This window comes from Symphalangus syndactylus, chromosome 12 (assembly GCF_028878055.3).
Source record: "Symphalangus syndactylus isolate Jambi chromosome 12, NHGRI_mSymSyn1-v2.1_pri, whole genome shotgun sequence".
Classification (NCBI taxonomy): domain Eukaryota; kingdom Metazoa; phylum Chordata; class Mammalia; order Primates; family Hylobatidae; genus Symphalangus; species Symphalangus syndactylus.
This window is the reverse complement of record NC_072441.2, coordinates 126,363,379-126,389,768: the sequence shown is the minus strand read 5'-3', so window position 1 is coordinate 126,389,768 and position 26,390 is coordinate 126,363,379. Positions and strand designations below refer to the sequence as shown.

Here is a 26,390-nt window from a genome sequence, read left to right as displayed (position 1 = left end):
GCTGATAGGGTAGAAGGTGTGTTCATCCTACCCCACCTGACCCGCACCAAAGTCAGAATAGGGAAAAACAGATGTTGGGTGACATGCAACTAATGTCTGCCGTACTACACTGAAGATATTTTTCTATGTTTATTCTCCAGTGAAAGAGCTTATATTTGTGGCACATAGGGGATTTTGTTTTATTTTAATTTAGGAAATTTAATTGTAGAAAACATGTTTTATAACCCTTTCTCTCTACTTTGTTCTATATCAGGAATTGACTTGATTAGATAAGGTGGCATAGGGTATCTTAGGCCCTACAAGATAGTAAACCCCCAGTCACTTCAAAGTGTTCAGTAGAGGCTTAAAAAACATTATTAAAGGATGTGGTTATTAGGGGACTTTAAGAAATGAATATGAAATTGAAGTAGGAAATCTTTAAGCTACTCTATGAGTTATGCTTTTTAAAAGCAATTTGTAATTCCTGTAGATTTCTTTTAAATTTAGGCAGTTTCATAAATGACTATAGCATCATTTTAGCAAGTTTGTGATCTTGTAAGAGGAGGAGAAGTATTTTTTGTTTGTTTGTTTTTTGTTTTTTTGAGACAGTCTCACTTTGTACCCCAGAAAGTAAATCTAGTTAGATGTGGTTTGTCTCGGCTCACTGCAACCTCCACCTCCTGGGTTCAAGCAATTCTCTTGCCTCAGCCACCATACCTGGCCTAAGAGGGGAGGATAAGTGTTTTAATGATCATATTAGACTGAATGTGGCAGATGAGATTTCCCGCCCCCCCATGGTTGGTTAGACTGACATTCAACATTCAACAAGAGCCACCTGCCCTTGTAGGCATTTCTGCCACTATACCCCTACATAAACCTTCTAGAGTGCTATTGCTTACTTGCTTTCCTTCAAATACATTTTTTCATTTCTGGCCTCCACATTCTTGTGTGTGATGTCCTTTCTCTGTGAAATGTCTTCTACCCTTTTTTTCAAAGCCTAGTTTAGAACTGACCTCTTCTGTGAACCCTCTGCCGACTGGCCTTTCCTTCCCCAATCCACCAAGTTCAAAATGATCTCTTTCGTTTGAATACTATAGTGTTTGCACAATTCACTATCTCCTTGTCATATTCTTCTTGTTTATTTGTTGTCAGCTGATGTTGACATCATAAGTTCAGGCTCCTAACTAGATCCAATATTGGAATTTTTCAGCTTTTGCTAAGAAGAGAGCTTGTATGTCTTTGGGAATAATGGGCAGAAAAAGATAACTTTGAGAAGTCTTAGACTTCTAATAGCTTTGATATTTAAAAGTACATGTAATACAAGAGGTTTTTTTCCTACACTTAATGCATGGAGAAGATAGGACATTTAGAAATATGGAATTAATGTTCATTTGACTGGCAAAAGATTATCTTCTCAGACGTAGCGAAGTGTGGTAAAGAACTTCGCTCTAGAGCCAGAATATCTGTGTTTGTATCCCAGAGCCCACTACATATTTAACCATTAACATTCAACTTACTGTGTCTGAGTTTCAGTGGCCTCATCTATAAAATGAGGATAATAAGAGTACCTACTTCATAGAGTTGTTTTAGTGGTTAAGTAAACTAACGTAAACTTGCTAGAACTTGATAAACTAATATTGGATGAGAACTGGTTGAAATAATGCCTGGCTATAGTAAGAACTTGGTAAATGTTAGTTGCCATTACAATGCAACTACTGTTCCTACCATTCCCTCTGCCAGTGCCTGGTATTCAGTAGCACTCAGTAAATGTTAGTTAAATGAAGAAATAACTGAAGGAATGAATGAACAAACGGTGGATGTAGAGATTGCTTTTCCATTGTTGTTTATTGAGTATTTTGAGATGTATAACATACTGTCTGTTAGGCACTGTGGGATGGGCACTCATGGAGCTGTCTTCCAAAGGGATATAGGAGAGGAGACGCAGTGATCTCAGCAACCTACCTTTAAAACATATCTGAATATCTACTGCCATGTTAGGTTCTCTTCTTTTGCTTTTTTTAAAAAAAAAATTCTCACAAAACTCCCCCCACCCAGTTCGGTTTATAGATGAGGAAGCTCCTACTACATAATAGTGCTTCCCAGTCTAATTCTTGACCTCATTGTATTTATATGTCCCTTTTTTTTTTTGACAGGGTCTCACTCGTTGCAGTGGCACAATCACAGCTCACTGCAACCTCTGCCTCCCCTGCTCAAGTGATCCTCCCACCTCAGCCTCCTGAGTAGCTGGGACTACAGGCATGCACCACCACGCCTGGCTAATTTTTGTATTTTTTTGTAGAGATGGGGTTTTGCCATGTTGGCCAGGCTGGTCTCAAACTCCTGGGCTCAAGCCATCTGCCCACCTTGGCCTCTGAGAGTGCTGAGATTATAGGCATGAGCCACCATACCCAGCCATGTTCTCCTTTTTCACTGAACTTTATCTCTACTTTAGCCATTAAACTCCACTGCACTGGTCTTGTCATTACTAAGAGCTGAACCATCTGCAAAATATTAAGTTAAAAAGTGTTTTCTTTGACAACAGTTTTCTTATCTTCATCTTCCTCTATGACTTTACTTCTGAACTTTTCTTCTCTCACTTTGATCTGACCCCTACTTCTCCATTTCTTCCTGGCCATTTAGTATTTTCTTGTTTTGCTCATCCCGTTTCCCAGTGGAGACCTTCTGGTCTGCTGCTTTATCATTGCTTTTGTTAGAAGACATACAAATGGCAAGGAGGTATATGAAAAGGTGCCTAACATCATTGATCATCAGAGAAATGCAGACCAAAACTACAATGAGATATCATTTCACCCCAGTTAAAATGGCTTTTTTTTTTTTTTCCAAGAGACAGGCAATAAGAAAATACTGGTGAGGATGTGGAGTAAAGGGGGAACCCTCATACACTATTAGTAGGAATGTAAATTAGTACAGCCACTGTGGAGAACAGTTTGAAGGTTCCTCAAAAAACTAAAAATAGAGCTACCATATAATCCAGCAATCCCACTGCTAGGTATATATCCAAAAGAAAGGCAATCAATATATGGAAGAGATACCTGCACACCCAGGTTTATTGCAGCACTATTCACAATAGCCAAGATTTGGAAGCAACCCAGGTGTCCAACAGATGAATGGATAAAGAAAACGTGGTACATAAACACAATGGAGTACTATTCAGCTGTGAAAAAGAATGAAATCCTGTCATTTGCAATCCTGTCTTGAATAGAACTGGAGGTCATGATGTTAAGTGAAATAAGACAGGCACAAACTTCACATGTTCTCACTTATATGTGGGAACTAAAAATTAAAACAATCGAACTCATGGAGCTACAGAATAGAATTATGGTTACCAGAGGCTGGAAGGGTGGTTGGGCGTATAAGTGTAGGGAGAGTGGGGATGGTTAATGGGTACAAAAAAAATAGAATGAATAAGATCTACTGGATAACACAACAGGGTGACTATAGTCAACAGTAATTATACATTTAAAAATAACTGGAAGAGTATAATTAGATTGTAACACAAAAGATAAATGCTTGAGGTGATGGATACCTATTTACCCTGATGTGATTATTACTTATTTCATGCCTATATCAAAATATTTTATACTCCAAAAATATATATACCTACTATGTACCCACAAAAATTTAAAAATATATATATTGTTTTTGCTATCACCTTTAGAATTTCTTGTCACTGGATAGTTCGTCTGTATACCATTCTGGTCTTCATTCCCCAGGGCCCCAGTTGTCTGATTTTTCTGCTTCTAGAACTGTTAGAGGTCACAAAAGCAAGATGGTTGTATCTATCACAATTTTTGTCTGACTTTAACTGGATATCTGTTATGATTTAATAGTCATCTTATTGACTTCTTGTTGGTTTCCAGTTGAATCCTCACAGTAGACTTTTTTCATTGTATTCAGTATCGAATTATAGTCTGTTCCCTTCTTCATAAATCAAGGCTTTCTTCTTCAACAGTTCTTAGTGACTTCACCTATACTTTATTTCTCTGCTTTGAATATTTCGAAGAAAACATATTCTTGCTCTTTCCCAAGGTTAACACTACATACATTACCTTGACCACATGATGTTTTCTTGCAGATTGTGACCTAATTCCATCACCCTTCAGCAGCCCCCACCATTTTCATGGATTCAGCTAAACCTTGTCTAAGATGACTCTTTTTCCCCCCTAATCTTTATATCTCTTTTGATGTGTAGCTTTAGTCTCACTTTTTTTCCTTTTGGATTTTGCCAGTTAGATGTCTCCCTGGAATTCTACTTCAGCATGGCTAAGACTGAGCTTGTCTTCTCTTTCCTCCCCATAGCAAATTGTAATTAGGATAGACTGAAGGTGACAGAAGACAACTAAGATCTTCTTCATCCTTTCAGCTCCTATGGAAGCTGAATTCCAGTAGTCATTCTAAATTTGTTGTATGTCAGCTTATGGTATCTTTTCATGTCTTTACATTCAGCCAAAGAGGAAGTTCCGTGAAGGGGAGACCAGAGGGCATGCTGTGCTTCTTAATCCCCTCTTTCTTAACCAGTAAGAGGTATTCAGTAGATATCTGATGATACTGATTAATAGAGGGGAACTTTTTAGATTCTTTTTTTTTTTAACCCTAGTAAGCTTTAGTACAAACTAAATGCTGAGAGATTATCAAGTAAGGGATTGATCATCACGAGAAGACTCAGGATGTTACATCCTGTAGGTTTTATAGTTTCCTATATTGTACAAAATATAATGAGTTATAGCAGCTTGTCTGGTTGTCATACAGGTATAAAAATCAGTTTTATAAACTTGAGTAAATTGGGGCCCATTTTAGAAAAAACTCTTGCAGTCTGTGAATGCCGATGTATAAGTAAAGTATTATAATGTTATTTAATGTGGGCAAACATAAAGCCAGGTGTAAATTTCTTAGGTTTAAAATCTTACAGAACTATACATCCAAAAGAAAATTTCAAGTTAAACATAATACAAAGCAATATAATCTAAATTAACATTAACTTAATGTGATGAATGATATTGCCTTGCTAAAAGTGGGTCACTACTTACAATGTGCAAATGGTACTCACTGTTAGGGTATAGATTCTTTTAAACTATGGCATACATACACTACCATGTGGAACGTGATGATGTGTTCTCTGTTCTAACTACTGGGAAGCCTTCCTTGGCATAGCACATGCCATGGGGTCAGTTGGCTTTGACTTCATATAGATATGCCATTTACTTGGTCAGTGTCACTTCTATGACAAGTAGTATGTTGTGCCAGTTTGATTATAAGTACAAGTATGGGCAATGAAGTAACTTGGTTTTAAGGTTGTTACTAAGCTGAGTAACAGTGTGTGGCTATACAAATTTTTATAGGCTAACAGGAATGAAAACACAGGAGATTGTTGTAGATTCAAATATTTTAGACTCAAGTTTGAAGATGCTCATGCAGATGTTTAACTGAGTTGTATAGACCTTTATGTTTCTTTCTTTTTCTTTTTTTTTTTTGAGACAGAGTCTTGCTCTGTCACCCAAGCTGGAGTGCAGTGGTGTGATCTCGGCTTACTGCAACCTCTGCCTCCCAGGTTCAAGCAATTCTCCTGCCTCAGCCTCCCGAGTACCTGGGATTACAGGTGTGCACCACCACACCTGGCTAATTTTTTGTATTTTTAGTAGAGACGGAGTTTCGCCATATTGTCAAGATGGTCGCAATCTCCTGACCTCGTGATCCACCCACCTCTGCCTCCCAAAGTGCTGGTATTACAGGCGTGAGCCACCGCGCCTGACTGACCTTTATGTTTCTTAACTTTATGCTGTACATCAGTTGATATTTCAAAAATTTAAATGGTTTCTATGATTATTCTTTGGGCTAAGAAATTGGGCATTAATTGTCCTCATATGTATGGTTTTTGTAGCTACTTCATGTAGATTTTATTTTTGGTGGTTATCAAATTGGAATTTTTTTTTTTTTTTGAGACAGAGTCTCATTCTGTTTCCCAGGCTGGAGTACAGTGGTGCAATCTCAGCTCACTGCAGCCTTAACCTCCCAGGCTCAAGCAGTCCTCTCACCTCAGCCTTCTAAGTAGCTGGGACTACAGGCACGCACCACCACACCCGGCTAGTTTTTTGTATTTTTAGTAGAGATAGGGTTTTACCCTGTTGGCCAGGCTGGTCTTGAACTCCTGGCCTCAGGTGATCCACCGGCCTCAGCCTCCCAAAGTGCTGAGATTAGAGGCATGAGCCACCACACCTGGCTGAAATTGGAATTTCACTGGTACTACCTGTAATTTTATGTTATTATTATTATTATTATTTTTGTCGTCACTAGCTTTTATCTAAAGCCCCTAGAGAGAAAGGCCATGATGCCTTGTATACAAGGGTATAAGAGTATACAAGGGAACAGGGTGGGCTGGTACAAGCCTCATTAGAAATACCACTGAGTCTGTGAGTAAAACATTATACGAAAAGGAGATGTGGTTTTAGGGTGGTGCAATTACTTTTGCACCAGCCTAATAGAATTACAAGTCATTATCAATGGAGACATTGTGAAACCTTTTTTTTTTTTTTTTTCCCAAAAGAAGTATCAGGTATGATAATTACATGTCTGCCCAACTTTCGTTATAGACTAACATAACTTAATTGTATTTAAAGTACAATTTAGGAGAGTTGCTGAAAAATTAATCTTTAGTATTGAGATGCCTTGATTCTACTGTCAATAGCTATAATGGATTATATGTCTGAGTAGATTAATAAAAATCTTTTGAGCATTTTTCTTGACCATTAAACTTCTTCACTAAAGATTAGCTTTTTGAGCATCCATTTTAATTTCTCAGTATATAAGGATCTGTTTATCACAACTGTATTGTTTTCCCTGGCCTCATTAGATTATATTTTCATATCATGTAGAAAAATAGGTGTATTCGTTCTCCCTTGAAGTCCTTTGTTTCCCAAAGGAAATGGTTGCAATACAGATGTGTCACCTCTTCCACAGCAGATGTGTCACCTCTTCCACAGGTAAAGTGGAATGGAGAAGTAGCCAGTTAAATAGTGCATGCTCAATTGGGAACATTTAGAACATACAGGAAAGTTATTTATTTGGTAAATATTTTTTAAGCACTTACTATGTTTCATGCATTATACTAGTTGTAGAGGATATAATTGAATACAACTACACATAGCCCTTGACTTTATGGAACTAGTCTAGTATAAAAATTTAAGATTGCCTGGCATGGTGGCTCACGCCAGTAATCCCAGCACTTTGAGAGGCCAAGGCAGGATTGCTTGAGGCCAGAAGTTTAAGATTAGCTTGGTCAACCTAATGAGACTCCATCTTGAAAATAAATAGACAGGCAGGCAGACAGACAGACAGATAGATAGATATAAGTAGTTAGACAACACAAAGCAGTTTCACTCATCTTGTGGCAAGGAGTTATGTATTTCTAATCAAATTTGGCAACTCAAGCATTTTCAACAAAATCTACATGTTTTTTCAGAATAAAGTGACCAACACAGAATGTTACCTGTAAAAATCAGAGCAATAGTTGCTATCTAAAATAATTTTGAAAATTAAGTGGTACTGAAAGGCTCATATAGCAAAAATATGGCCTCCTGTCATTGTACTTTCCTACTTCCCAGACTCACCATTTTCAACATTTTTTAGTAGTTTATTTTGCCGTTTTATAGCATAGTACCTGACATTTTATTTATTCAACAGACATTTCTTAAGTATCTAATATATGCCATTCCTTGTTTGAAGGGATGCTAAGGATACAGTGGTGAACAAGGCATTGTGGGGTTGTATAGAGGGTATTCATTCCTAACCTTGAACCAAATATTTCTTTCTGTTGGATAATGCATTAAAAATTGCAAACAGTTTACAAACTTTTGGAACAATGGTGGCCTTGATCATAAAGTAGGGACTGCTTCTACCGTATACATGCTAGGTGGTGTATTTGTGACATCTGGCTAAAGTTTCTACATGGAAATTGGCTGACTTTAGTTTTGAGGCTTCTGGGAACCAGTCAGGCAAAATAGTGAAACTATATATCCTGTTTCCAAGAGTTGTCTTTTAAGGTTATCTGCTTCATTCATTTGGCCTGACTTGCTAGGCAAATACCTAGGGTAAATATGATTTGATTAACTAACAACAACAGCAACAACAACAACTTTATTTTTTAGAGCAGTTTGAGGTTCACAGCAAAATTGAGCAGAATGTACAGAGATTTTCCCTATACCTCCTTCCCCTACACACGTGCAGCCTCCCCTACTATCAACATCCCCCACCAGAGTGGTTTGTTACAATTAATGAACCTACATTGACACATCATTATCACTCAAGGTCCATAGTTTACATTAGAGTCCACTCTTGGTGTTGTGTATGGGTTTGGTTGATTTTATAATGACATTTATCCACCATTATAGTGCCATACATAGTAATTTTGCTACCCTAAAAATCCAGTGTGCTCCACCTGTTCCTCCTTCCCTCCTCCCTCATCCCTGGCAACCACTGAACTTTTTAACATCTCCATAGTTTTGCCTTTTCCAGAATGTCATATCATTGGAATCACACAGTATGCAGCCTTTTCAAATGGGCTTCTTTCCCTTGGTAATAGGCATTTAAGTTTCATCCTCATCTTTTCATGGCTTGATAGCTCATTTCTTTCCCTCCCTCTTTTCTTCCCTCTCTTCCTTCCTTCCTCTTCTTCCTCTTCTTTCCTGTTTCTTCTTTCTTCTTCCTTTTTTAAGAGACAAAGTGTCTCACTCTGTTGCCCAGGCTGGAGTGCAATGGCCCAATCATAGCTCATTGCAGCCTCAAATTCCTGGGCTCAAGTGATCCTCCTGCCTTAGCCTCCTGAGTAGCTGGGATCACAGGTTCCAGTCATTTTAGTGCTGAATAATATTTTATTATCTGGATGTACCACCTATTCATTCACCTACTGAAGAATATCTTGGTTGCTTCTAAGTTTTGGCAGTTATGAGTGAAGTTACTATAAACATTGTATACAAGTTTTATGTGGATGTATGTTGTCATCTCCCTTGGGCAAATACCAAGGAGTGCCATTGTTGAATCATATGGTAAACGTATCTTTAGTTTTGTACAGAATTCTAGGTTGGTATTTTTTTCTCTCTCAGTCCTTTATTTGGAGACAGCCTCGCTATGTTGCCCAGGCTGCTGTACAGTGGTGCCATCTGGGCTCACTGAAACCTCCGCCTCCCAGGTTCAAGCAATTCTTGTGCCTTGGCCTCCCAAGTAGCTGGGATTACAGGAGTGCGCCACCACGGCCGCTAATTTTTGTATTTTTAGTAGAGACAGGGTTTTGCCATGTTGCCCAGGCTGGTCTCAAACTCCTGACCTTAAGTGATTCACCCACCTCAACCTCCCAAAATCCTGGGATTACAGGCCTGAGCTACCGTGCCTGATCTCTCTCAGTACTTTAAAGAAATATTTCATTCCACTCTTCTTTTTTTTTCTTTTTGAGATGGAGTCTCACTCTGTCGCCTGGGCTGGAGTGCAGTGGTGCGATGTCAGCTCACTGCCACCTCTGCCTCCTGGATTCAAGTGATTCTCCTGCCTCAGCCTTCCAAATAGCTGAGATTACAGGCGACCGCCACCATGCCCAGCTAATTTTTTGCATTTTTAGTAGAGATGGGGTTCCACCATGTTGGCCAGGCTGGTCTCGAACTCCTGACCTCGTGATTCGCCCATCTTGGCCTCCCAAATTGCTGGGATTACAGGTGTGAGCTACCACACCTGGCCCACTCTTCTTGCTTACATAGTTTCTGACGAGATGTCAGATGTAATTTTTATTTTTGCTCTTCTATAGGCAAGTTGAGTTTTTTTCCCCCTCTAGCTTCTCTCAGGATTTTTTTCTTTATCTTTGATTTTCAGTAGTTTGAAAATTATATGCCTAGCTGTCAGGGTTTTTTGCTTGTTTGTTTTTGTTTTCTCAGGTGTGACTCCAGAAAGGATCTAAAGAGGAGCTTTACAATCTCTTCTCTCTGGGGTTTATGGAGACTTCCTTTACCGTTCTGTGTTAGCCCCTTAAAGCACCGCGTCAACCTTAAAAGGGCGCAGGAAAGGGTGTCTGTGCCATTTTTATGCCATTTATCCTGCTTGGTGTTTTCTGAGCTTTCTTCCTCTGTGGTTTGATGTCTCACATTAATTTGTAGAAATTCTCTGTCATTGTTTCAAATTTTTCTTCAGTTCTTTTCTCTGTTTCTTCTTCTGGTGTTCCCATTATGCTTTTGTAGTTGTCGTACAGTTATTGGATATTTTGTTCCAGGCTTTTTTTTTCTAGTCTTTTTTTTCCTTTGCTTCTCGGTTTTGTGGGTGTCTGCTGAGATACTCTCAAGTGCAGATATTCTTTCCTCAGCTTTGTCTAGTTTATTAATAAGCCCATTAAAGGCATTCTTCATTTCTGTTACAGTCTTTTTGATCAGTAGCATTTCTTTTTGATTCTTTCTTAAAGTTTCTGTCTTTCTGCTTACATTGCCCATCTATTCTTGCATGGTTTCTACTTTGTCCATTAGAGTTCTTAGGATATTTATCATAATTATTTCAAATTTCTGGTTTAACAATTCCAATATCCCTGCAACATCCAAGTCTACTCTGTCTCTTGCAGCTGTGTTTTTTCCTATTTAATATGTCTTATAATTTTTTCTTGATAGCCAGACATGATGCATTAGGTAACAGGAACTGCTGTGAGTGGACCTTTAGTAATGTGGTGGTAAGGTGTGCATGGAGGGGAAACATTTTCAGTCTGTTAGTGAACTTTTGTCAACTTCACATGTGCTTCTCAAGTCCATCCTGTAAGTGGGACAGTAGGGCTAGAGAGGACTGAAGTTGGGTATATATTAAATACTTTCTCCTACAAAGAAGCCTAGAGGGGACGCATTAGGGGATTTTTTTCCCCCAGTATTCACTGCGATGACCCTTATTGAGCTCCTGGAGGTAAAACTCACAAAACTGTGGTTCTCCCCCGCTGCCCATATTACTATGTGTCCCCGGAGTTTATATCTTTCAGACTTGTCTGCACTGAGCTTCCACCAATTTGTCAAATACAGATCAGGTTTCCCTACCACCCGTGCAGTTGAAAACCCACATATAACTTTTGACTCCTCCAGAGCTTAACTACTCATAGCCTGCCATTGACTGGAAGCCTTGCCAATAACATAAACAGTTGATTAATACATATTTTATATGTTTTCTGTGTCATATATTGTATTCTTACAATAAAGAGAAAAGATGTTATTAAGAAAATCATAAGGAAGATAAAATATATTTACTGTTCATTAAGTGGTTCCCGTGGGTGCTGGTTCCCATGGAGGTTGCCCCTTGTGAGTTTTTGCTCAGGGAAGTTTTGATTCTCTGTATTTGCCTGTTGGTCTCCTAATTTGGGAGTCATCAGTTTTCCCTGTGACCTCACTTCTGTTACAGATTTAAGAAGAGTTGTTGGTTTTTCAGTTTGTTACGTGTTGTTAGAACACAGTGGTACTTCTAAGCTTCTTAACATGCTAGATCAGAAACCTGAAGTCTCACCTGATTTGGCTTTTTATATTTTTTCTTCTTTTTTTTTCTTCCATTGCTACCAAAAGCATTTTTCATCTGTGTCTGGGGTGACATTAGAGCAGAATGTGATTTCTAGGTAAACATTATTGGGCTCCCTAGCAGAAAAATTTTTGAAAGTAGTACATGAATTCTGTATAATTAAAATTTTCTTTTCATCTTAATAGGTATAGGTAATAGGCACGACCTATTTTTTTTGCTCAACAGACTAAAATAGTAATTTAATCACCTAATAGCCTTAGTTATATGGTTGAAAGAAGAGTTGAAAATCTGATTCATGGGTTGGAAATCACCTGTCACATATGAGTTTTAGGCACTGGTCACTTTGTTTTGAAACAGCTTTGGGTTTTTTTCCTTTTTTAACTCATAGTAGGCTTTAACAGCTTTTAGTTTTGTTTCTGTTTTTTTAACAACATGAGTTGTCAAATTTGGTTGTAGCTTCTTGGTACAAGATGGGTAAATTTGCTTTGTGTTGTGTAATTTTTATTTTAAATGCTACCTCGTTTATGAACACTAACTTTACACTAAGATTAGGAAAATGAGAACTGCATGTCTGCAACAAATAGCTATCTGTAGTATTAAATTGTTAAAATGTAGACTTTGGATTGGAGCTGGGATCTCTTAATATGTACTTGTAACATAGAGTAAATAAATATTTTGTCCCTTGTAGGGTCAAACAGTACAGTGCATGGGCAGAATTAGAGATGTAGGCTTTTTTTTTCCCCCTGGCTTAGAGAACCGTTTGATCAGCTAATATGGCATTAAGTCCTTAGGGCTGCCCAGGCACAACATTAACTGCTAGAAAAGCAGCTATTAAAGGAAAATTTAAAAGAGTATTAGTGAAGGTTAAATACTGACCATAGACATCTGGCAAAATTGATGTTTTTTTCCCCTCCACCATTGTTTATAGTTTATTGTTATTATCAGAGAATTAATGTTTATTTTCAGAATCTATTACCATAAGAAATCCATTTGAGGACTTTGTATGTGCCAGGAATTCTACTAAATAATGATATAATGCTGAACAGAATTAGATAGGATCCTCACTTCGTTAAGCTTACAGTCTAGTGGAATAGATCAACATTAATCAAAGAATAACACAAACAGAAAGCAGAGCAGTGGTTCATGGGATTGACTGTAGAGAAGCACAAGGGAAGTTCCCAGGTGATGGAAAATACTTTATTTCTTAATCGTGGTGGTTACATGTGTGCATATGTTTATGAAAATATATTGTACATTTAAAATGGATACATTTTATCACATGTAAATTATGACTCAATAAAGTTAATTAAAAAGAATAACTCAGGTAAGGTGGTGTGTGCACCTGTAGTCCCAGCTATTCCTGAGGCAGGAAGATCACTGGAGCCCAGGAGTTTGAGTTCAGCATGGGCAACATGAGACCTGTGAGACTTTGTCTCTAAAAAAATTTAAATAAATAAGATAAATGTAAAATTACAGCTGTAGTAAGTTCCACAAAGGAGAGTTACATGGGCTATGACGATGTAAGATAGCAAGAACTGACATTGGCAGGGAGGAAATGATGACGAGTAGAAGTAAATAAGTGAAGTGTGGGGATTGATGTTAAGGGGACAGTATAAAAGAAATAACAGCATGCGCCAAGGCCCTAAAATTGGAAAGTCCTTGGCAAATTAAAGGGGTTTAAAAAAGGCCATTGTGTGCAAAGCAGAAAATAGGTACTACAAGGTAAAAGATGGAGCTAAGCGGTAGGTAAGGCTAAACCTTGTCAGCCATTGTTAAATATTGAATTGTATCCTAAGCACAACTCAGTGGAAAGCAGTTAAAGTTCTTTAATTGGGGGAGGCAATGAAGGGGTAATAAAATTGGTTATAGAAATACTGCTCTGGCTATAGTGTTGAGAATGAATTGGAGTAGCCAGAGTAGATTCAAGAAGACTTTAGTAAGATTATTCCAACAGGCCAGGACCTGTTATAGGGTGGTGGCAATGGAGAGAGATGGACAGAATGGAGAGTGTATTTAGGAGGTAAAAATGACAGAACTTGGTGATGCACTGAATGTGGAATGGGGAAGGTGTCTAGGCGGACTGCTAGGTTTATGGTTTGCATATTAGGGTGGATGATAGCGGTTTCATTTACTGAGACAGGGAGCCCTGGCAGAGTACCCAGCTTTTAGAGTGGATGGGGGAGGGGTAGAGTGCATCTGGTGTTGGGCATTTTGAAGTGATTTACATAAAACAAACTGAAGGTATCTTTAACACTGAGTCCAGCAGGTTAGCATATTTATTCAGCAAGCACTGCGCCTTTTTTTTGTTGTTTTTGGGGTCTTCAACTCCTGGCCTCGGATTTCCCCTCCTTCCCCCGCCTCTCCCAGCCTCCGCCTCCCAAAGTGCTGGGATTTCAGCAGTGAGCCTCCGTGCCTGGCCAGCATCGCGCTGTTTGTGCAGTGTGCCCTGTGCTAGGTCTTGCAGTGGGTACCAGTAGAGCCATAAGAGTACAAAAGATAATTGGACGTTTAGTAGAGTCCTGAAAGGGGGAGGGATAGGAATATACCTAACCATAAGAAAAACCAGCAAGAGCGGAAGAAGAGCTCGTCCTCCAGATCAATAAGTTAATCACTTATGTCTGTGATACCCTGCATTTTGGGTGATTCTCTGTCGAGGTCCTCTTAAGTCCAGACTTTTGATATAATTTGTAGTTTGCGCCATTTGGATTCCTGAAGCATCTTTACAAGCCACCTACATTCCTTATGGAGCTGTGGCACAACAGCAAGCCCACGATGTCTCACCGGATTAATAAAAATATAGGCGCTCACGCTTTTGTTTACTGATATAGTATCTCCTCCTCCCGTCACAACATCAACCCCCACGCGACATAACTTTCCGGAAGTAAGCAAAATCCGTTATCAAGATGAAACTCCGGGGCCCAGGCTCCACAGCTGCCATAAACTAGATGGCACGTTAGAAGCCGGTGGGTGTAGGTGAGGCACGCTGGCGCCCGCGGGCCCTTCTCCAGTCGCTACCCAGTGGGAGTCCGCGGTCCAGCCCCGAAACCAGGCTGAGCTTCCCAGAGCGCAACCTCCCTTTCCCCCAGCAGCGCCGGCGCCGCAGAAGCCGCGTGTCCCCAGGCGCACTCCCCCAAGGTGAGCCTCCGTACCCCGCGGAGGCGGCTGGGTCGCGGGTCTGGGCGGGGCCGTCCGGACACTCTCGCCGCTGCGCACCTCTCCCGCGAGCTGCTGGCTTCCTCGACCTCTCCACCCAAAACTGGCCCAACCGCCAATCGTCGGCCTCTCACCTCCTACAGCAGGTGACCCATGGCCAATCGCCAGGGGTCTCTTTGCCAGGAGCCGCCAGGGCCAGCCAATCGGGGCGGCCCCGGGACGGGGAAGGGGTGGGGGTGAAGGGGGTGTCCCGGGGGACGGGCTGAACCTCAGGACCGCCTGCGCCGCAGTCCGGGGAGCCGGTCGAGGGGAGAAGAAAAAGGGGTGCTCGGGAGTAGCCCCCGTCTTCCTCCCCTGGAGGCACAGAGGGCGGGGGCCTTGGCGAATGGCTTTCTTGCTGGCCACTTGCGGAGTGAGTAGACCTCGAGGGTCTGAGAGAGGGGCCGGCCCCTACCCCTGAGTCCCCGGGGTCCCGGCCGCGAGGCCGGGGCGCGAATGTCGTGCTCACCCTGCCTCCTCCCCGCCGCCCCCTGGGGTGAGTAGGACGACGTGGCTGCCCGGGCCCCTCTTCCTCGGGAGTTCTCCTCACTTCCTCAGCCTAGATGGGGTGGAGGCTGAGGTCAGGGCCTCCGGTTCCACCGAGAGGGCATTCGCCCCCGAATCAGGCTTTGGAGGAGGTCTCTTTTTTTGTATTCATTTTTGTGGAACTCTATTTTCCTTTTGAAAGCTGCCTCAGAATATGATTTTAAGCAGAAAAGTTAAGCTTTCTCTTATGTGAAAGCTTAATTTTGACCAGTTGCCCATTAATAGAATCTCCGGTTGCAGGCCAAGTGTTTTTTGGTGGTGGTTTATTTTTGGCACTGTGTTCGTGCCTGGCCCTGTATTTTATGTGTATAAAGTAATTACGGATGCTATTGTTTTTGGGTATGTGTGTCGGGAAGGAGGTGATTTTACGCTTTTTGGGTAGCTTGTGCAAAAATACTGAAAACTTTGGTATAGTTTTATGGGGTTCTTAGCCCAGCTGAGTTATGGAAAGTTGAGTATAATTAATGGACTAGGAAGCATATTTGAGTAATGCACTTTTTGCTGACATTCATACTGTATTATAAGTATTTGTTATGAAAGGTTGAGAGATGTATTGAACAAGAAAACTAGTTTTGCTAATTTGAAGTAATACTTTGTTTTGCTTTTTGATTAAACTGTTTACTTTTAGCTGTATTAAGGAAGTTAAAAAAAATCAAGTAATTCCTAGTTTCTCAGTGGAGAAGCTGGAAGCATCTTAGAATAGTAGTAGCAGTTTTAAGTTTTTACAGTGAACTTTAAAACTGGAAATTCTCACGCAGTTAATTATGAATGATCTCTTGAACACTGCCTGTATTGAACTAAGTAGGTGATGAAGCCCTTTAATGAATACTGTTAGCATCTGTCATTTATTTGTACTTTAAATGTATTGTTTTACTCCTTCCACCCCCCCCTTTTTTTTTTTTTTTTTTTTTTTTTGGTGCAGCCCGACGAGACAACCTAAATAAAAATACCGTATTACCTTTTCTAGTTCAGGGAAGGTGTATGATTAAAAGTCAGATTTGGGCCAGGCGTGGTGGCTCAGACCTGCAATCCCAACACTTTGGGAGGCTGAGGCAGGAGAATTGCTTGAGTCCAGGAGCTGGAGACCAGCCTGGGCAACAAAGCCAGAACCCTCCCCCCGCCCCTGCCCCAGTAAAAATTTAAAAGTGAGCTGAGCATGGTGATGATGTGCACCTGTGGTCCCACGGGCTTGGGATGCTGAGGCGGAAGGATCCCTTGAGCCCAGGAGTTTGAGGTTGTGGAGAGCTATGATTGCACCGCTGCACTCTAGCCTGGATGACAGAGAGCAAGACTCTGTCTCAAAGCAAAACAGAACAAAAAAAAAAAGGCGGGCGCAGTGACTCACGCCTGTAATTACAGTGCTGCCTGTAATCCCAGCACTTTGGGAGGCCGAGGTGGGCGGATCTCTTGAGGTCAGAGGTTCGAGACCAGCCTGGCCAACATGGTGAAACCCCGTCTCTACTAAAAACACAAAAATTAGCCGGGCGTGGTGGCGGGCGCGGTGGCGGGCGCCTATAGTCCCAGCTACTCGGGAGGCTGAGGCAGGAGAATCGCATAAACCCGGGAGGGGGAGCCTGACAGTGAGCCGAGATTGTGTCACTGCACTCCAGCCGGCGACAGAGCAAGAGTCTGTCTCCAAAAAAAAAAAAAAAAAAAAAAAAAATCTCTCAAAGAAAAAAACAGATTTGTAGTCTGATTTGAGAGCTTAAATGAGAAACAAGAAAGACAACAGACAAGTTTCATCTGTTTCCAAAGTGTCCTGAGTTTGACTTTGACAGAGATGACGATGTATTTGGAAGTGCCCTTCAGTAAATACGAGGCTGCAAAGGCTGTCTACTGGTCACGTTCATTTTGGTATTTCTAAAGTTCTATGATATTTTTAATGTGAAATTTAAAAAAATTTTTTTAATGTGAAAAGATTATTATATTTTGTACGCTCAGCCATCCCCACTTCAATCTCTGTTGATATTAAGATTAGCAGGGAATTTAACTGTAAGTTTGGTTCAGCCAGGAAAGAGCATTATTTTGATAGCACCGTGTTCTGCTGGCTGGAAAGTCAGGCACTCACATGGTTTGCACGCTATTGATTAAGAAAGGGGACAATGACAGGCCGGGCGCGGTGGCTCACGCTTGTAATCCCAGCACTTTGGGAGGCCGAGGTGGGCGGATCACGAGGTCAGGAGATCGAGACCACGGTGAAACCCCGTCTCTACTAAAAATACAAAAAATTAGCCGGGCGTGGTGGCGGGCGCCTGTAGTCCCAGCTACTCGGAGAGGCTGAGGCAGGAGAATGGCGTGAACCCGGGAGGCGGAGCTTGCAGTGAGCCGAGATTGCGCCACTGCACTCCAGCCTGGGTGACAGAGCAAGACTCCATCTCAAAAAAAAAAAAAAAAAAAAAAAGAAAGGGGACAATGACAAGAAAATCTGATAATCAGGCTTTTGTTCAGAGAAGCAAATTCTAGGATGTCCCCTGGGGTATGTTGAGTTCTATCTATAGCTAAACTTTATACTGTAGAGTGAAAACAGATGTTTATGATGATTCTTATATAGAAAAAAGACTTTTTATGATTACTGTAGTATACTTAGAAAATTATATTTAGGAAGCTTTTCAGTAAAGGTTTAAACAAAGATTGTTATGCTTGAAAGAATAGTTCTTATGCTGACAATGTAATTAAGCCAAGTATTCCTCCTTGAATATTTTAATGAAGTTCTACCACACACAGGCATTTAAAGCTACTTTCCATCTTCCTTATTTTCCATCTCCAGTCACCAGGTCCTGTTACGTTTGTCTTAGTAATATTTTTCAGATTCGTCACTTTTTTCTAGATGATAATGCTTTAATTCAGGCCCTCATGGTCTCTCACCTAGACTTTTGCAAGGCTTTCTGACTAGTCTGTCACTGGACTTCTCTTACCCATCCTTTTTATCCAAAAACAAATTTGGAATGGGTCGCCGCTCTTATAGTTAAGAATGTGTTTTGGCTCCTCCTTGCCAGAGTCCAGCTGCCCAGCATGTCCTTGAGGCCCTTCATATTCTGGTCCTGATTTATCTCTGAGTCCAGACTCAGCTCCAGGTGCTTTACCCACGGCCTCCGCTGTAAACTGTTTCTCATTGAGAACATGCCATCGCCTCTCACAGTTGTCTTTTCACAGCCTTTCCTTCTTGCTTAGATTACCCCACTGTATCTCAAGTGGTAATCCTCCAGTTCTTCCTTAGCATACAGCTCCTGTGTTAACCTTTTCTATGGTGCCTTCCTTCAGGCAGGGTGAGTTTGTTACTCTTGTGTGTGCTACTACAGCACTTTGCTCATCTCTCCATATCACAGCCTTCACTAAGTTGTACTGTAAATTTTTAAACATATCTGATACTTGCATTAGACCCTGATTTCCTAGAGATCTGGGATTCTTACTCATCTTTGTATCCCCAGGGACTTTGTCCCTAGTTTAGTGCATGGCACATAGTAGGTGTTCAATAAGTGCTTAAGTGATCAAAATATGTGACGATAATAGCTTAAGTGTGTAAACCTTTGACTCAGTTTTACTGGAGTTAGGTTTTTCCCTGCAAGTTAAAAATGCTTCCTAGGTCACCAAGCTCCCTGGTTGCTACCAGACATGAGAAACAGGAGATTGGAAAAATGTTTAGAAACTGTGTTAAAAATGGTGAGCAGGGCCGGGTGCGGTGGCTCACGCTGTAATCCTAGCACTTTGCGAGGCCCAGGCTGGCAGATCACCTGAGGTCAGGAGTTGGAGAGCAGCCTGGCCAACATGGTAAAACCTCATCTCTAATAAACATACAAAAATTAGCTGGGCATGGTGGTGGGCATCTGTAAGCCCAGCCACTCGGGGGGCTGAGGCAGGAGAATTGTTTGAACCCGGGAGGAGGAGATTGCAGTGAGCCGAGGTCACACCATTGCACCCCAGCCTGGGTGACAGAGCGAGACTCTGTCTCAAAAAAAAAAAAAAGTGGGCAGACTCCCAGGACTCCCCACCTTCCCCTACCCAATCTATAGGACCTCTAACATGATTAAAATAATGCTAATAGTACGAGTACTAATTGGTTCTGGAGTACTGTTAGTATCATAGGAAATAGCATGTAGGCTAGCTAGAATGTCAGGGAAACTGCTTTAAAGGGGTGAAATTTGAGCTCATTCCAGATGATTAGCTAATGCTTAATTATATTTGCTATTAATATTATCTCTATTGTCCTTAAAGACATCCTTTGAAGATGATGATAGTACCTGGCTGTAATAGACATTAAATAAATATATGTATCATGAATGAATGGTTTGGTTGCTCTGTATGTGTGTGTGTACATGTGCGTGCGCAGGAGAGAGAGAAGAGAACTGTAGTTCCTCCCATATTGGAGTTCATTTATTTCTGGAGACACCTTTAGGAACTTGGCTTCTTTACTGTATTGACTGAACAACTCATTTTTTCCATAATGTGCCACTTCAATTAAGTTATTCTGCTTACTCCGTTGTTCCTTTGCATTCTCTGCATTCCAGAGCATGTTTTAAAATCTGGTTGTGTTAGTCTTTCTCAGTCAGTTTCAAGGTTACACTAAATGACAGAGTTTGCTTGTGTTTTGACATATTTTGTCATACCTTGGAGGACTTGGCTGCAGTTGGAACCTATAAATTCTTACTGTGTTTATTTAAATGAAATTAATTTTTATTAAGTTGAATACATGGGCCCCAGGTTTTCCAATATGGTTAGGAATTTATCCTCCTGGGTGAACCTAGTTGTTTACCTGGAAGTATTGGCATCACAGAATCCTAGAGCTGGAGAGAATTTTCAAGTTCTAATTCCATTTCTACCTTTTTTAAAATTTTTATTATTGTGGAGAAATCAGTCTCAAAGCAGCCAAACGATTTGCCCGTGGCCGCATAGCTAGAGAGTAGAATGACTAGGGCCAGAGCCTAGATGACTCTTGCTCTTTTATTTTCTTCAGAGAGAATCAGGGTGCTGCCCTGGCAGTCTCCACCCCTTGGTCACCTTTCCCCTCAAACCCTAGTACTTATTACCATTTTTAGCCACTAATTTTGGTTGCCTTGAGATTCAGCATCCAGATCCAAAAAACATACATTCTTCTGTAAGAGAATATTGTTCCTCAGTTGGCCTCCTTGTGCTTCTCAGCTCCTCAGTCTGGGAGTATGCCTTTTCTGGTTATTCTCCATTTTCTTGCAGATTTGTTCTCTGGCCTTCTCTCTTCTGTGCTCTAGGAGGCTGACTTTTACAGCTTGCAGCATCTGGGATCCTTTATCCCTTGGCTTCTGGTTGGGGTTTAGCAAATGGGAAGCAGTGACAGAAAATGGAAGGGAAAAAAGGCCTTTGGAGTATTTATTCCTTCTGCTCCTTCCATGCTTTGAGGCAGTTCTGGCAGTGACTGTTTTACAGCCATCCACGTCCACTGAGTAGCTCCTCCTCTAGCCCGTGGGAACCTTGTTTGTTTCCTTGCCCCTTCAGGCTACTTGCAGCTCCTAATTCCTGAGTACCTCAGCATCTCTTGTTAGTTTTCTTAGCCCTACTCTCACTTCTACGGGTACTGTAGTCACTTGATTAAAGAAAAGTTCAAACATTGTATCTGATTATGCTGTTTCCTACCAGGGCCCACTGCTGTAATACTTTACCCCTCCCATTTCTGTCCAAATCCTACACTCTCAATTGCATCCTCTGTGAAAGCTTTCTCATCCTTGTAACTTTCTCCTTTGAATTTCTTAGTGCCTTTCTGATAACATTTTACCATGCTTGAATCAATTATTTGTAGACAGATATATATTCCCTCTAATAGAATGAAACTCTTTTAGATCTGTGTCTGCTTCATCTTGGCATCCCCAAAGCATCCGGCACAGGGCCATAGTCATAAGAGATGCCCAGTGAATAAGTAATTATTGTAACACTGAATTCTAAGGCCCAGCATAGTGTGTGTAAAAATGTGCTTAGGATAAGATTTGGTGTGAGAGAATGAGTTTTTAGAGAGACAAGAAGATTGTCATTGCCTCATCTTGTTTCTTGTTTTACTACCATTTATTTCAATGTCTTTTTCTCCTAGTCAGTTTCTCTTTCTTCTTAAAAACGTTTAGCCTTGGAAAAATTCAGCAGCCATACATTACAGCAACCAACTAATATAATAAATCCATTAAAATAACTCTATGAGTTATTTATGATTTTTCCATGAATATTCTGATTTATAATCTGCAAGAACTTCTAGTTCCTTGATTACTTTTTGTGTTTAAATGTTAACAGGTGGGCACACTGCAGAATTCCTTAATTCATTTACAAAATTTTTATTGAGGACTTGCTACAAACCAAACACTAGCCTGGTGGAGATAGTAGAGAATAAAACGAAGTCCTGTCTTCATTGGCTTATATTTTATATCATCTTGATATATTTCTGACAATTAAACGAAATCAGTAATTTTGTATGCACTTTTTAACAACTTTAGTGAAAACCAAATCTGTTTTTTTCTGATACTCATTGGCAGCTAAAATCAGATATATGAAGACAGCTTTGGCATATATAATTTCTAAGAGATAAATGTCAGAACAATTGTTGAGTCTATTCAAGTCAGGGTCGTTGTTTTATTTTGTTGGCCTGTGACTGATCATCTGTTAGTCATGACTAGCTATCACCTTGAGTGTTAATTTGTCAATTTGTTATATTCTGCTGTAGAGATTCAGTCTTGTTAGATTAATATATCAGGTTTTGTTTTTGAAAACATTTCATAATCAAATTTTCAACAAGTATTAGGCTGTAAGAATTTTGCAGTTATTTCAAAACCTGAACTAACTACTAAAATACTCAGTTTAAGGATTCACGTATTTAATGTTAATTTTTCCTAGTTATTTGTAGAACACATTTCCAGGAAGTTTACTCATTTTTGATGGATCCTTAAAAGTAGACTCCAGATAGGCTTTCCAAAATGCTCTTAATCTGAGGTTGGGGAATGGAAGAATATTTTTCTTTCATCCTGTACTAGTAAACCTCTCAGAGTTTATTTAGATCCTGGAATGATTTACTCCATGACTTTTAAGAAAGATACTGCAAGTAGCCTAACCAACTAAAGTATCTCAGAGGAAAAGTGTTGGCTGATTGCCGGCACTACATAGTCCAACAGTGCTTTTGTTAGGTGGTGTGATGTAGTAGGTGTTTTCTCCTTTAAGAGATTGCGTTCTTGGATGTTGAGTCATGATCATGTTGTTGGCAGGAAGGATGTGGAAAAAAAACTTTGCCATTTCGCTTGGTTATATTGGCCACTTTTCATTATTTTATTTATTCCAGTATAGTGATTATGAAGTTTTAACTGCTTTTTGCTAGTGTGTGCTTTACCTTTAAATGATATTATAAATTTGTTAGCCTACGTTTTTGCTTGGAAAGGTGTATCTGAGCAGCTTTAGCATTTGCCAGATTTACTCCTGGAAAACATTTTAGAATTTTATAGATAATTTTAAAAGAATAATGCTTATCACCTTGCATGCTAAAATGGTTATAAAATTTTCTAAAAATGTTCATAACCTGTAGTTTCCGAACATTTTTACCTAAAGCTTTTGAATGTAAATTATAAAATAAATGCGTATTTATTTTAAAAAATTAAACAACGTGAATGTGTAAAATAAAAACTCAGAGTCCCTGTCTCAAATGCCCCCATTCCTCAGCCCCATTCCCTAGGGGTAACTGCAGGTGTTTTGTTTCTTTTGTTTCATGTGTTTTATTTCAGGGGTGTGTGTGTGTGTGTGTGTGTGTGTGTGTGTACATTTTTTAAAATGAAACTTCTTGTGCGTAAGTAAAATTACATAAAACTGCAACTTCAGTATTATTCATGTGTGTACTTATCTAGCATAAGGTAAGCACTCCGTTAATATTAACTGCATTGAATTCCAGTGTCTTTTATTTCTGTAGCTTGCTTTCTGCATTCAGAACCTGTAAACTCATTTCATTTTAGGTTTTGTAGTTTTTTTAAAAGGCAGTTTGCTGGATTCTGAATCATCTGAGGCAATTTTATATGCCTTTAATCACATTTGTGTCTTAAAAATCCTAGCTACATCCTATATAGAGAGGGTGACCATATAATTTATTGCCTAAACTGGGATACTTGAGAGTGAAGGAGGCTGCTAATAATAACTTTGCTGAGACAACCAGGCATACACTGACTATCCCAGACAAACTAAAATATATGGTCATCCTATTTACAGAGTTAAGTTTTTTGTTTGTTTTGGTTAGTTTAGTAACTTCTTATATGGGTTTGTTGAATAAATTGGGAGTGTCTGGGAAAGACAAGCTGTCAGTGATTTAAATAGAGGAAAATGGTACGAATTCCAAATCTTTATTGTTTAGTTGTGTAAGTAACCAAATCACTTTATGGAGTTAGTATTTGTGTTTTGTTCTATAAGTCAAAGGGTGTATTAGTATCAGATGAGGGTATCATGAAGAGTAAGGCATTGTACTAAGGGTTATGATTGAAGTTCTTGCATTTTAGCTGTACCTGATTCCTGTTTGTAAAGCAGCTCATTTCTGTCAGGACTATATGCGAGTAATTCAGATTTGTTTTGTGTTATTTATTTTTTAGCAGAAACTGAACATTACACATAAACCTTTCTTTGTAAATTTAAAGATAAACACAATTCTGGTTTTTCAAAGCACTAACATGTTCAAAAATTAGATTCTTTTATGAAAAAAACCTTTCTTTATATTGTTTGACTCTTTGTTACCAAGGTGTAATAATTAAGTACAGTTTACCTTTTGTGGTTCAGTCATAATACCCAGTGCTTTCCTGAACATCTCATATTGGAATATTTTTCCTGGTCTGTTTTCCATACTGTGTTTTATCACTTGTTTTGTCTGTTACTCATTTCTTTTTTATTACCATTCTCTATTATCTTCTTGGGAGTTCATCAACTTATAGCTTGTTTTTAAAACGGATGTTAAATACAATTTAACTTATGCATATAGCCTTTACTTGATTGTAGATCTCTATGAAAATTGCCTGTGGTTATAGTATTATCTAGTTCTTCATTCGTTTTGTTTTTGTCCATCAGTACTCATTGAGTGCCTTCTATACATAAGGGCGTGGAGATATAGTGGTGAATCCTGGTTATCTAAGGCTCCAAATTATGAAGGGGAAGTAGGACACCTACCACTGTGTTACTTTACACGCATTACTCATTTAATCTCTCCAGTAACCTTGAGTAGTTTATTATTATACTCGTGGATGAGAAAGTGGAGGTGGAAAAAGTAATTTGGCTAGATCACACAGGTAATTCATTAGAAAGTTGCAGATTCAGGATTTAAAACTAGATGAATCCTTAAAGCTGTGCTCATTTCCACTATGTCAAGGGCCTTCAGGCAGTTTTTAGATTACATTTTAGTGCCCTTCTGTCATTAATTCCTTTTAAACATCATCGTGATTTAATAGAAAAGTATAATGGATTTGGTCAGAGGACTAGGTTGATATCCCAATTGAAAAAAAATTCAGCTGGATGATTTGAGTAAGCACTTATAAAACAGGTTTAAGGCCGGGTGCAGTGGCTCACGCTTGTAATCCCAGCACTTTAGGAGGCCGAGGCGGGCGGATCACGAGGTCAGGAGATCGAGACCATCCTGGCTAACACGGTGAAACCCCGTCTCTACTAAAAATACAAAAAAATTAGCCGGGCGTGGTGGCGGGCGCCTGTAGTCCCAGCTACTCGGAGAGGCTGAGGCAGGAGAATGGCGTGAACCCGGGAGGCGGAGCTTGCAGTGAGCCGAGATTGCGCCACTGCACTCCAGCCTGGGCGACAGAGCGAGACTCCGTCTCAAAAACAAACAAACAAACAAAACAGGCTTAATATCTGTCTACCTTACTGTATTATAATGCTCAAGTGAGAAAGCTTGTAAAATGTCTAGTAGAGTACCTAATACTCTGAAAAAAATTTAATATACATTGTGCATCCATGGTGTTAGAGCTGCTTACTTAGCACTACAGAAAAAGACCTTACTTTTCAGGGCATTCTTGGGGCACCTAGCAGTTGGTAAGGTAGCCACAGATACCATGTTGACAATAAAGAACCTAATTTGAAGCCTTAGATTATCAAGGCATTGGCTTAAATGGAAAATAACTTCTCTAAGGTATAGTGAAAGGAAAGGTTTAATACTAAGCTCAATTTTATGGATATTTTTTAGTTGATAATCTTCACTCCAAATGAATTGATAGTTGACTATTCCTTAGGATTAAAAGAGGTGAAAATCTTAACCCCAGAACTTCGTGTTCTTCTAAGTCCTGTTCTTCCCTTAGCAGAAATGGATAAACCACGGGGACAGTAGGGATTGTAAATGTTTCCGAATTTTCAGTTATCCAAGGAAATCACAGATTAGTGTGCCTCACATAAAATCATGGTATAATTAATATTTCTGGTCTCTTTAATATACTTTTTTTCATCGTCAAACCACTTTTGGTAGGGAGACAAGATGTCATTTCTCTAAAAACTTAATTTGCTAACTTAAATTTCTAAGAAAAGCCATTATGTTTGGCATAATCTTTTTTTTTTTAACTTGCCACTTGCTGCTCATGTACCTACTTTTCCTCTGTGTAGTTACAGATTTTTCTCTTATTATTCCTTTACTTGATTATTGATGTTAGACTCACAGCATGGTAACTTTCTATTCTCTCTTTTCCTTACTTTTATGGAAGATCAGTACCACACTTGCTTTTTTCCAGTCTTCTGGTATCTCTCCAGTTCTTGAATTTTCAAAAATAATTGTAAGTGATTGAATTGTAAGTATGCTCTATACTTCTTTCATTGGATGAAAGCTTATCTGTGATGCATGTCATCTCAAATTGCTAATTGTGAACATAAACTTTCCAATATTCTCACATTTTAATCAAAATTACATTCCTGCTAAGTTTTCATTAGTTTTATTATAGGGTGTGTGTTTTACTAATTTAAAAAAAATGTCTACTTTTGTCCAGATTCATGCCATTTATTTTTCATTAGGAGGCTTGTTCTGTGTTTTTCCTTTGTTAAATTTTTAAGCTGTTGTTTAATTTACAGTTCTACTACTGATAGCTTACCTGTTTTTCTTGTTATTCTGACTTTTTCTGTGAGATAAAGAATAACTTACTTCTAATATATTTTCTTTTTCTCTTTTTACAACATATTTTTAT

General features: G+C 39.6%; 1 protein-coding gene and 1 non-coding gene across 19 annotated transcripts in view; one reads left to right on the top strand and one right to left on the bottom strand.

The window, feature by feature from the left end:
- OSBPL9 (oxysterol binding protein like 9) overlaps nucleotides 1-26,390 on the top strand; it is a 204,688-nt gene that overhangs the window by 129,705 nt on the left and 48,593 nt on the right. For 6 of the 18 annotated variants that reach the window (XM_055254768.2, XM_055254765.2, XM_063627472.1 and 3 more), the window contains exon 5: nucleotides 25,917-25,985. The exons of 7 other annotated variants lie outside the window; for them this stretch is intronic. In XM_055254768.2, coding sequence (XP_055110743.1) covers nucleotides 25,917-25,985 — 69 coding nt within the window. Of the gene's footprint in view, nucleotides 1-14,847; nucleotides 15,077-15,180; nucleotides 15,200-25,916; nucleotides 25,986-26,390 lie in introns of those variants that run through there. 5 more of the 18 variants (XM_055254770.2, XM_063627478.1, XM_055254769.2 and 2 more) reach the window with 5 other exon arrangements.
- Nucleotides 9,913-10,036, bottom strand: LOC129469310 (small nucleolar RNA SNORA26). The gene has a single exon (XR_008652998.1). It is a non-coding gene; the product is annotated as a small nucleolar RNA SNORA26 (small nucleolar RNA).